Here is a 12,916-nt window from a genome sequence, read left to right as displayed (position 1 = left end):
GATCTTTTTATAGTATAATTTGTTAAAACAAACCATTTAACATATTTTATAAGTGTCAATGCCATAAAGTACATCTAGATGTATCCATGCAGCATCTGGTATCTCATCTGACATCAGATTGCTAAACATGCATAGGTATCCGAGTATCATAGTCCCATGTAAGGAAATCCTTTTGTCTTTTATTTACCCATTCTCAGCATTTCATCTTCCTTTCCAGGTAATTTTTCATATTTTTTTCCAAGGTAAATGGTATGTCAGTCAACTAGATGATTGTTGTCTCCAGAGTGCACCAAAAAGTCCTAATTATCTTCTCAATTTTTGTCATCACTTTAATAGGCACATTAAAGGTGAAGGAAAAAAAAATATACCAGCAGGTTGTTGATGCATATACCATCTGAACGACCAACCCCATATTTTCCAAGAAAGACTTAAGTTTGTAATATTGAATATTTTAAATAATGCATAACACTTGTTTTGTTTGGGTGTAGGTGGAAACCCTTGCCAAATGTACAAAGCTTGTTTGCTTGTACTTTTTTCAGTTGGCCTAAGAAACAGGAAAGAATCTTATGGTGGTAAACAAGAGCTGCGGCTTGATGGATAATGGAAGATGTGAATTTTTCAGGGAAGGAGAGAAGCAGAGAAGCCTTGAAACTATTACCATCAGGATGGTCCATTGGGTGAAATCCCTGCTTTTTGAGGATAAATCTGCAGATGACCTGCATAGAAAGTGGAAGGAAGTGGCTGATCCAGCCTCTTATGCTGCTGTTATCAGGTATTCTTGGTCCCCGCCAATTGGTGGATTCATCAATTGGAACTTTGGTGGTAGTAGTGAAGAAAACACTGGTCCCTCAGGCATTGAAGGGTTTTTAAGGAATGATGAAGGAAGAATACATGCTTTCTTTTCAGGTCCAATTGATGTTGGTGATTCTTTAAGGGCTGAAACCTTGGCTGTAATGATCTAATGGAAGGTGTTCTAATGACCAAGGATTTTTTTTTATGAAAAACAGAAAGGATTTGAATATATGGAGATTGATTATAGAAGGTGATTCAAAGTTAGTGATAGGCTGGTTGCAAAAGGAGGTGAGTCGGTGAACTATGTTAATGAGAAGAGGAGATTTAAATGGATGACACTTGTAAGGAAATTAGACTTCAATGGGTAAAAAGAGATGCAAACTCCTTTGCTGATGAATTGGCTAAACAAGGGGTGGGAAGAGATCATTTTTTTTGGGGCTATGTTGTAATTTAAATTTCTTGGGGAGAGCTAAGAGAGTTTATCTCTCCCTTTTCTGATAGTAATGTATATTCTTTCTTTTAATCACTAATGAATTAATTCTGTTAATGATAAAAAAATGTACAACCCTTGAAGGTTTCTTTCATCAGCTCTTTGTGAGCTCTTTGCCTCCATTTCTTCTAGTTAGAAGAATTTGTCTCCCTTTTGTTCCTCTAAAGGTTTCCTTTTTTGTTTAGGAGGCCTCTTGAGGAAACATTAATATAGGTGATCCAGCTTTGTGTCTCCTCACATTTGCATTATGAACATGAAGGATGGAAAATCCATCGATCATCTCCTCATAAACTGTATGGTTGCTAGATCCTTGTTGCAATTCTTCCTGGGATAGTTTCGTTTATTGACAAGGATGGGAGATGGAGAGTACTGAGAGACAATGAGATGGAGAAGAGCGCTAAAGGTCAAAGCAAAAAAAGTTTGTGTTTGAGGAAGGGAAGAATGGAGGTGCTGCTGCTCTGAAGTTTAGGGAAGATAAAGAGAGTGACAATATTTCTAGTGGGTGAAGCTGTTGGCTGAAAGGGTTTGTGGAAGGAGAAGTATATTCAGTCAAAAAATAGGGATGGAAGACCTCTTTGGGCATAATGGGAAAAGGGTATGAAGTAGAAATGAGGAAAAATATGAAAGGGTGGTTCATTGTTGTAACAGAAAACTTTGGTGAAAACAGGAAGCAGTTGGCTTGAATCCCAGAAGGAAGGGAGAGAGAAGGTTGGACGGCGTTTTCTGATAAAATTCAAGAATTCCAACTGTGGATGGAAGAAGAACGGAGGGGCGGCTGGAATTGATGGCCTTGTTATCAATATGGAAGGTAGTGTGATTTGGGCTTACAGCAGGTCTGTTGGTATAGCAGATGCTTCCAAAGCAGAAGTTAAAGCCCTGCTGGTTGTTCTGAGGGTTGCTAAGTCGTTATTGAATACTCTTGCTGTAGAAGGTGATTCTAGGAACACTATTAGATTAGCTTCCAGCTTGGATCTTGGGCTTGGCCTTTGGAGGCTGGCTCACCTTATTTATGAGGTCCGTGACATGTCAGCTCCTTTGAACTTCTCTTTCAGACAGATTACAAGGGTTTTGAGCTTGATGGCAGATTCCTAAGCTAAACAAGTGGTGGATAGGGATTTTTTTGTATAGTGTTGATTCATTTCCAATGTAAAGATTTTTTTTTTGATAAATAAAAGTTCATTAAGAATTCATTATCAACGAAAGATAGACTGTTACAAGCATCCGAACAGGAGACGCAAGGTGCAGCCTCACCCTTTAAAAGAAAAGAAGCAGCACAAAGATTACAACTGGTCCCAATACAACTGATCCCTAGTTACTCCTTGTTTGGCTAAACAATTAGCAAATGAATTAGCCTCCCTTCCCACCCATTGTATGATTAAATTCATATGTTGTGTTGCCCATCTGAACTTCTTCAATTCATTTCTATAGCTCCATACCACTGATTCTGTATCTCTAAGCCAACCCATCACCACCTAGGAGTCCCCTTCTATCACCAAACACTCCACACCTATCTCTCTTGCATTCTGTACACCTTGTAGGGCTGCATACAGTTCAGCCCTTAGGTTCAGTTTGAAAGGAGTACAAATACAAATATGTTGAGTGTAAAACCTTGTATTTTGTATTATCCTGTATGCATATGTACTGTACATATTTGTATTTGTACTCATTCCAAACTGAACCTTAACGAGTCTCCATTCCCCATCGGTTCTGAGTAGAGTGCTCTCAGATTCCCATCCTCGTCTCTAATGGTTCCTCCAATTCCAGATAGGCCTGTGTTGCCTCGACTACTCCCATCAAAGTTTAGTTTTATAAAGCCTTCCATGGGTGGTGTCCAAATCAGTTGTGTTTTAGCCTTCTGCACTGAACTAGAAGCTACTGAAAACCAATTCCTCCAAATGTCATCAGAGGAGAAACATTTAAACGGTTCCACTGTTTGAAGCCAATGTATAGTTTTAGCCATGACATAATCCATAATTTGTTGTTTACTTCTCTCCCCTTGGAAGATTCTGGCATTTCTTCTTCCCATGAAGTCCAAACCAATTTAATCTCCAATGGCATATTCCACCTTGTTCTTCCCCCTTTTCTAGAATATCTCCACATTGTTCTTCCCCCTTTTCTTCGGCTAAGTATATGTAGATGGATTGAACATCAATTTAATCTCCAATGGCATATTCCACCTGTACCCAAACAAAGAGAAAATCCACTCCCAAATTTCTGCAGCAAACGAACAAGAAATATATAAATGATAACAAGATTCACCATCAAATTTACATAGAGTGCACTAATTTGGGGAAATACTCAATAAAGGCCGCTTCTTTTATAAATAGTCCAAAGTGTTAATTTTCCTATATACCACTTCCCAACAGAAAGCCTTGATTTTAGGAGGGATCAGCTAATACCGAACTTCCTTTCAAGGAAAAAACAAAGAGGAAGAGGACTAGCAAAGAGCTTTAAAGAAAGAGGCACAAGAGAAGAAACCTTTGGGATTTGGACACCAAATTCTCCTATCTGGTTTAGAGGGTTCTAGGCAAACTTTATCCATAAGAAAGAGAAGCGTTGTCAAAAAGGTGGCTTCTTCATCCCTCAGCCCCCTTCGAAACCCAAAATCCCAATCAAGATTCAAAGGTGAAGTAGAAAGAACTAGAAAGCTCAAAATCGCCTTATTTTTGTACAAGGAAATGGAGTACAAAGAAAGAAACAAGTCCTTTAGGGGTCAGTGACCAAACTAAATGTCTTCCCAAAAGCGGATTAGGTTTCCTGAACAAGCACCATACCTGATAAAACTGAGGAATTGAAGAAGCACATTGTGGATTGCTTTCCAAGGTGTTGCCAAAGTAGCCTGATGTGATACCCCAGCATCCTAGCCACTCTCCAATCTCGCAAATACTATCCACTACTTTAGCCCACAAGTTTTCCTGCTCAAGCGACCACCTCCATAACCATTTTCTTAAAAGAGCCATGTTTTTCTCTCACATTCCCAAGACCTACTCCACCCTCTTCCTTACTTTTACACACAATTCCCCCAATTGATTAAATTGTCCTTTCTTGTCTCTCCTGGCTCCCAAAGGAAATCCCTCATAATTTTTTCTAACTTCTCTTCTTCCCTTGGAGGGATTCTAAAAATAGAGAGGGAATAGATAGGTAAGTTAGCCAAAGTAGATCTTATCAAGGTAATCCTCCCTCCCAAAGAGGTGTAACTCCTCTTCCAAGCAGCCAGTCTCTTTTCACATCTTTCTACAACTGGGTTCCGGAATTTGCTTTCCTTAGGGTTGGCTCCTAGGGGAAGTCCCAAGTAGGTCAAAGGAATATGCCATCCTCTACCAAACTTAGGACACTCTCCTCCATATTAGTCCCTGCTACACGACTTTTGTCCAAATTTGCCATAGAAGTTTTTTCTCTGTTTTGATTGTACATCCTTTCATCTACATATTAACTCAAAAGCAGCTGTTGCACTACTATGAAATAAGCAAAACATGAAATACTTTTTTAATCGATTCAATATCTGAAATCCACTAAAGGACTGCATTTTCAATTCCCTATGGTGCAGTTTCCAACTTCAAAACTGGAGAAGTAAAAAATATATTTCAGGGGGTAAAATAGTATACCTGTTCAGATGTAGCATAAGATCCATAATGGACCTCTTTACGTGACAGTGCCTTCAAAGCCGCAAAGAAGGACTGGACCTGAAAATTAAAGAACCCAGAAAAAATAAGAAACAAATTGAACAAAAAAAAAAAGAAAATATATAAAGAGAAAGTCTGCTCACTATAAAGTCAATTATGTTCTTCAAAATCAGTTGCAGGACAAGCATTAAATAGCCACAGCACAGATATAAATAATAGTTGGCAGAAAATACTACCTTCTCAACAACAGAAGTAAGCTTGAAGGTTAGGTACAATCCCGTAGTTAGTGATGAAAAAAGGCTTCCATATTCCTTGTTCAAGAAGAACCGGTACCAGACAGGTGTTGGTAACAAGGCACGGTAAAGCAGCAGCAGATATTCAACTAAAGTTAACATTTGACCCTGAAATCCAAAATTCCAAATAGATCCTAAGGCTGGTCTTCTACACCATGAATGTCCCCAACATACAAAAGGGGGTTAATTGCATATCATATTCTGATAAAAAAATATTACCTGTTTCCGATAATTTCTGCCTCTACTATTCTTGTGATACATTAGCAGTATGCACTTTATGACCATTGCTGCCTGCCGCACCATTGTATCTGAAGAGCAAACCAACTCTTAAGAAAATACTCTTGAAACTACAAATGTACTCATTTTTCTTTTTTTATGAGAAATAGCAAGGATTTCATTAATAACCATAAAGATAAGGCTGATGAGGGAGAGGTATGCTCAACAGCCATAAACAAGAGAAAGTAACTAAAAATGCACTCATAAAAAAATAAAAAACTAAAACTAAAATAAAAGCACCAACTTTGATCAATCCCTCATCAAGAGGGAACAATTTTGATGGCTTTTCCCTACATGTTCTTGAAGAAATATTCAATGTGCATTACTAATACAGGAACTCCTATAACATATAAACTAATACAAGGTAATTTTAAGCTATACCAAGCACCAGCAAACATCTATAGTGAGGCAAACCAGATAATTGCTAGGGTATTGCTGTTATTTTCAGATTCTTGAAGAAAAATTACTGCAACTTGCTCTTCTGATTTTTTTTCTCTTTTCACTACTCTCTCTTGATTAAATCATGGCAACTCTATTCTATTTTTGGTTTTTGGAGATACTTACAGGTATTTTAAAGAAGATTGGATTGTTCTTGAACTAGAAAAATTAAAAAAAAAAAGTACTGAAATCCTCCCCTTAAATCAAGATCCTAATCTCGTATTTTTTTTCTCCAGCAAAACTTAAATCCATATCTAAAGGAAAAATGTGCATATCCTCGATCATAACAATAACCCTTGCTTGTTTGATGGAAATCCATGATGTGTCCTTAACATAGAGCAATGAATTGCCCACAAACATCACCGATTACCTTGGAGGTCTAAATACACCAAGTGTATAGGGGATCCAACAACATTAATCCAAATCAACAAAGAATAATTATCATTAATGATACTCCGAGCCAACGACCACCACCCAATCAGCATGGAACTCCAATAACCTATGGAGCATCTATTCCTTTTCAAGAACTTCTATAGGATAACAAAGCTGTCATTGGCATTCTTGTACTTCCCAATATGAAACAAACTCTTGAGTGGCTGAGTATAAAAGTCTTCCCACCAAATATAGAGTGATTAATGTCTTCCACGCAGATAGATTGAACCTCACCCACTTCAGGCTTTTCAAACATGTTGCATCAACTTCTCAGCTCCAAGGATTGTTGAGGCTCACATGGCTGTTTTCACCCTTGTCATCCTGGTATTGTGATAGTTTCAATCCTTGCATTCTTTTTTCTTTGAATAACAGGAACTGATTTATTATAATAATAAAGAAAGTGTACAAAGGGGATAAGGGGAGAGAGAATCTGTCTTAACTCTCCCAAATACAAAAAGCAAAATTACAATACATTCCCTTAGTTGTTTCAGATTGTGGAAAATCAGAATGGATCGGTGGCTAGTCAATTTGAAGTGAGTGGGGGCACTATTATTTGGAGCCCTTCTTTTAGAAGGTCATTTCAGGACTGGGAAATTGGGAAAGTTGAATATCTCTTGGGGCTGCTTCACAGGCAGTCCATTGACTCGTCGTCTGAGGACTCTTGGATCTGGAAGTTTAGTGTGGATGGTAATTTCTCGGTTAGCTCTTTTGCGGAGGTTCTAAATGAAGCTGTGCATCCTAAATTTCCAGTGGTGAAAATTTGGAACCCTTCGGTGCCTTCTAAAGTGAATGCTTTGGTTTGGACTGCATCTCTCAACAGATACCTTACGAAAGACTCCCTGGTTAGAAGGGGTGTTCAGATTCAGGACCATCTGTGTGTTCTTTGTGGAGATATGGAGGAGGATGGCAGGCACCTATTCATTCACTGTTCGGTTACAGCTGCAATATGGAATCACTTTTTATCGGGGGTAGGGCTGCAATGGTGTATGCCTGGTTCAGTTATGGACATGATATGAAGTTGGGAGCTGAAGGGTGGTTCAAAATTGGCGAAGTGCATTTGGAGTGTCATGCCTGCAGCCATCTTATGCACAGTCTAGATGGAAAGAAACAGAAGGATCTTTCAAAATAAGGCCGCTAGCATAGATTGCTTGATTGCCTTTGCATTTGGAAAGATAGTTTCCTGGGTGGCGGTGGCAAAGGACATTCAGGCTTCTGTCCTTTGTTCTCAGCTGAGATCTAGGATTTTTCCTGAGTTATGATGTATTGTAGGTTTAAATAGTGATCCCTTCCCACCCCCCACTTGCTAAAGTATCAGTGAATGAATTAGCATTCATTTTCACCCATTTCAAATTGATTTCCATTCCCCAAGACAACCAAGTACTCCTTTTCTCGTTAATATAGCACCACCATCCAGCCTCCTCTTCCTTCTTCAACCACTCAATAACTTAACTTTGTGTCCCCCTCAATTACTAGCTTCTGAATGTTCAGTTCTCCAGCCCGTTGAAGACCTTCCATCACAGCCATTATTTCAGCCCTCAAAGAATCTCCAACAATGATTCTTCCTCATTTCCAAAGATGCCCTCTATACCTAAGGGACCCAGATTTCCTTCACTACTTCCATCAAATTTTGGCTTAAAAAAGCCACATGGAGGAGGGGACTAGGTTGGTCTCACCGCAACCTTACTAGGAGTTCAGTCAGCAACAACTTTCCAATTCCTCACCAAATGGCGAACTAAAAGGCACGATGGATTTCTTGTCCACTTCTGTGCTTTATTTGGGCCTAGTTCTCTTCTATCTTTAGTTGCAGGTGGACACCTCCCCCGGACATGCCAAGCCTTTTTGACCCAAGCTTTTTCAGGAAATCAAAGAGACGTGGAAGATTAATGTGGAGAGCCACAAGAGAAGCTATCTCATGGTCAGTTTGGGAAGAAAGGAACAATAGGATCTTTAAAGGAGTGGAGAAATCCAAGGAGGAAATTGTAGAAATTGGGAAGTGGTGGCACCTACAACTTCCATAAAACCCTGTGCAGGAATTGTGGTCCCCATCAACACAACAAAGAGTGAAACTGAACTTCGACGGGAGTTCTAGGGGTAACCTGGGCCTTTCATGTATAGGAGGAGTAATCAGAGATGAAAATGGCAGAATTGTGGCTATGTTTTCAGGACCAAGGAGTGGGGGACTCATTAAGAGCGGAGGTGATGGCCTTGCTTCAAGGTGTAAGATATGCCAAATAGATGGGGATACACCAAATTGATATAGAGGGAGACTCTAAATTGTTGATTGAATGGCTGCAATTTGGTAAGTTGGGAGTCTGGATTTATACAGACCACAAGGGAAATCCTCAACACAACAAGGGAGATCGGTGCGTGCTTCAAATGGACAAGGAGATCAGCTAATGGTTTAGCTGACACATTGGCTAAACAAGGGACTGTGAGAGAGAGAGAATATTCTAGCCAGTTTTGTAAGAAAGATTACTAGGGGCTCAACACCTATTTAGGGGTTGACAGTTGTACTTGACTCTGGAAAGTTATTCTTAAGTTGTATTAATGAAATTACCATTTCCAATCAAAAAAATGAAAGAAGAAATAGGCTCATTCTAACGATTGGAAATGGCATAAGGAGAGGGAAATTGCTCTTTTAAAGGAGAATTATCCAACCACACATGACCCCAGTATTTGACACCATTTCCAGAACAGGGATTATACTTGACAAATGGCAAAAGGATGGTGAAATTGCACAAATGGACTTCCAGCGAGAAGCTTTGGAGGCCCTAGCCAAAATCTAGAAAACCCAACATCAGCCACAAGCCCATGAATACTGAAGATAACCTTTGTCCGCAACTTGTATTTATCTTTAGGTAATCTCCACAGCAACATATTAGCCTTGTTTTCAGGCCCCGTGGGAATGGGAGACTCTAATAGAGATGAGATTTTAGCAGCAGTACAAGGTATTCAGACTGCAGAACAATTAGGAGTTCAGCACTTGGTAGTTGAAGGAGACTCTCAAATTGTTGTGGGATGGTTGAAAGACCCAGCTTCAACCATGTGGCAACACAGAGATTTTAAGAAAAGTCAATTGGCTTACAAGAAATATGACTGTTACCTCTCTTTGGGTAGGAAGATCAGCAAACACCGTGGCGGATGGGTTAGCTAAGCAGGGGGCTACAAGGAAGCAGTTATTTTGGGCTGCTTTGTAATTTTATTTATGGTTAATTCTGATTTACTTGATGCAATACTTTTCTGAAGAGGTAACAGCTCGTGCCTCTTCAGTGTTTCCTGCACTGTTTTTTCTGAATTAATAAATTTCTTCATTCATCAAAAAAAAAAACAAAAAAACAAAAAATCTCCACAGCCATTTCCCTAGCAAAGTAACATTCCTCTCTTGGATGGTTTCAATCCTTGCATTCCATAAACCTGGGTGGTTACGATGAGGGCTAGATACCCATATACCTGAATACTAATGATCTAGCCTCTTTAATATGAAGAAGAAGAATCTGATCTATGAACCCAATAAAAGCTTGACTAACTTGATGCAGGAAAAAATATTACAACATAGATCCAAACCAACAAAAACCAGATTAGTTTTTCTTGAAATCCTAAGTGCAAACCTTGCATCACACTCTACTATCACTATTGATGCAGGATCAACTACTACAATAACAAATTGATGCAAGATAAACCTGCAAAATACAAAAAAGAAAAAGACAAACGTGAACTTTTTGCCCTCTCAACTCTCAAAAATGAAACTGTTTCCAATTTGGGCACTCCTTCCCCTTCAGGCCTCAACTGGAACCGTGGTTTTGGAAGAGGTCTTAGAGAAAGAGAGTAACTTAAATCTTGAAGATAGTTACCCTATACCCAAATTTGGAGGATTCTAGACTCTAGGTAGTTTCCGCAGATGGACTTTTCTCTTGCTCCTCTTTCTTCACACATCTAGCTTTACCCGACCCTCAAGGGGTGGACTTCCCCGTGAAAGAAATTTGGTGTAAGCCTATCCCACCAAAAATCCAAGCTTTTTGCTGAACTACTTTCCTTGGAAAGGTAAATACTTATGATATGCTGTAGGAAAGGAGGCCTTGTTGTTGCCACTCTCCTCATATTTGTTTCCTCCGTATGGAAAGTGGAGAGATCCTTGCCCATCTATTAATCTCATGTCCTTTTGTGATTCGTGCTTGGGAGTCTTCCTGCCCTCTCTTTGGTTGCAGGTGGATCCCTCCTCAAGAGGTGGTGGATATCTTCAACCCAAGCTTCATGAGGCAACAAAAGTGAAGGTTCCTTTTTGGTGGGATAGGCTTGGGTGGTGTGGGAAAAGAGGAAAAACATAAAAGTGAAGGTTCTTTTTTGGGGTCAAGACCTTGGATTGCTTCCAATTATAATTATTCATTGACATTATAAGAACTTGGAAGGAAGTAGCATAGTAGTCTAGAACAAAAGCAGTAAGATTGGAAATGGAAACCTCTTGAGGATGACCACCAGTTGAACTGAACTTTGATGGCTGAACAGAGGCTCTTTCCACGCAGTTGAAGTGGGCGAAGTGAGACAGACCTAATCCTCGCTATTACAGGGCAAAGGCAGAATGGAAGGAAATGGAAGAGGATGACCACCATAGTTTTCAAGGCGCCAAGGCAAGGCTGGGCGTCAGGGGAGGTGCCTTGTTGCCTAGGCGATGGATTTTTTTTATATAGAAAAAATAGATCCTAGGGTAGTTCCCTAGGTACCATAGCCATATTTCCTTAATAATTATTCATAATTTTCATAAGAAAAGTATAGAGTTCATGTTAAAGTATAGAAAATCAACATAAGAAAATTCAAAAAATATAGGGCCTGAACACTTATTTTTCTATAGAAAAATAAGAGAAAAAAAAAGTAGTAGAAAATGTGTTGATTAGACAAAATTTTAAGTTCTTCCGTACTTATTGATTCAGATTTTAAAGTCTTTGAGGGTTCAATACAGAATTTAGCAATGTTTGTATTGATTAAATCCCAGCAAATAAGAAAATAATAAAAACAAATTAGTATATAAACACACAAAATGAATTATTTTAGTTTAATAGTGCCTATTTTATAATTATAATGTCAAAAAATAAAGAATAAAAAAGTATTTTACAATAAATAGTACAAAACTGCTTGGCGATCAGGTGAGGCGAGCCTCAAAGGGCGCCTTGTCGCCTAGGCACCCACCTAGGCGTCGCCTTGACAACTATGATGACCATTGGGTGGATTGTGAAGATTCTGTCGATGACATATCTTCTGAAGATGAGTCAAGCATTGGTAGGCTCTCTCTTTGAGGAAGGAAAAGCTGATGACCTCAACTTGGGCCTGCAAAGTGTAAGCCAGTTCCAATCTACAAAACGTTTAGAAGGTGAAGTGTGGTTGTGCTGAGGGAGCGGCTTAAAGAAGTTCTCCAAGAGTCAGGAAAGGAATAGAGAATTTCAAAGGGGAAAGGATACCAAGCCAATCGAGTGACAAAGGCAAGACGATCAGTTGGTGCTTCGGCAGGGTAATCAGGAAACTGCAATGAACATTCTGGCGGGGGACAAAATACCAATGTTGGTCAAGTCTGCTAATACCTTGTTACCTTCCCAAAATGTAAGAGCTAAGAACAGGGGTTTGGTGAATCAACAAGAAAATCAAGGTTTTGAAGGTTCTCATTCTCCATTGTTGTTGGACAATCAGTCGCCCTCATCAACCTCTGGTAAACCCCTATAACACTATGGGTTCAGTTTTTGGTACTAATCCCTCTTCTCTTGGTTCTACAGATATTTCAGCCCCCACCCTTGTCACTGATATGCCATTGGAAGTGCCTGATGAAAAGGGGTTGGGTGAAGAAGATCTTATTGAAAAGGAAATAGTTGGAGATAGGGAAGGAGGGTTGTTTGTCCTGGAGGCTGGAGAGAATAGGTTGCAGGAAACCAAAGAAGCAGCGCGGTTGGGTTTGGATGGGGAATTAGGGTCTACAGAGAAGGAAGGAACCAATGAGGTGGAAAGGAATACAAGAAGCGGGGAACATCAATTTGAGAGGGATCCAATGATGGAGCTAGCTGACAAGATGGGGTTGAAAGTAAAGAGATTAAAAATAAGGGAGGATAGAGAAGAAGGAAGTTAAATGAAGTGGAGAAACTAATCAATGATGTGGAAGGGGATAAGGAATTTAGCGCTAGAGGAGGTAGGAGAAAGGGGGGATTATAAGGTAGAGGGCTTGCGTTCAGTTCTTGCTGCGATTATGAAGATCATTAGTTGGAATGTAAGGGGGGTAGGAAGTGCAACAAAAAGAGAGCAATTAAAGAGGTATTAGGGAAGGAGAGACCAGATTTTGTTTTGATCCAAGAATAAAAAATTCAGGTGGTCGATAGGAAACGGATAAGAAGCATTTGGGGTGAGAGGAATATTAATTGGAGTTTTGCTCCTTCTTGGGGAGCTTCGGGGGGAATAATAACAATCTGCGAAGAAGAGGCAATTCAATGTATGGAAGAGTTAGTGGGTAAGTTCTCAGTGTCTATTAAGTTAAGGAATTTGCAAGATGGGTTTGAATGGGTCCTCACAAATGTCTACGGGCCAAATTCTTATAGAGA

General features: G+C 39.5%; 1 protein-coding gene across 1 annotated transcript in view; it reads right to left on the bottom strand.

Annotated features, from left to right (window-relative positions):
* LOC148853224 (RING/U-box superfamily protein) overlaps positions 1-12,916 on the bottom strand; it is a 53,221-nt gene that overhangs the window by 10,369 nt on the left and 29,936 nt on the right. The window contains exons 4-6 of the mRNA XM_088944939.1: positions 5,418-5,506; positions 5,142-5,306; positions 4,888-4,965 (exon numbers count right to left, since the gene is read on the bottom strand). Of these exons, the coding sequence (XP_088801065.1) occupies positions 4,888-4,965; positions 5,142-5,306; positions 5,418-5,506 (332 nt within the window). The remainder of the gene's footprint in view (positions 1-4,887; positions 4,966-5,141; positions 5,307-5,417; positions 5,507-12,916) is intronic.

The sequence above is a fragment of the Nelumbo lutea genome, chromosome 5 (genome assembly GCF_056320005.1).
Source record: "Nelumbo lutea isolate HS-2025 chromosome 5, American lotus-T2T, whole genome shotgun sequence".
Lineage (NCBI taxonomy): Eukaryota > Viridiplantae > Streptophyta > Magnoliopsida > Proteales > Nelumbonaceae > Nelumbo > Nelumbo lutea.
The sequence above is the reverse complement of the archived record's forward strand: the minus strand, read 5'-3'. Positions and strand labels throughout refer to the sequence as shown.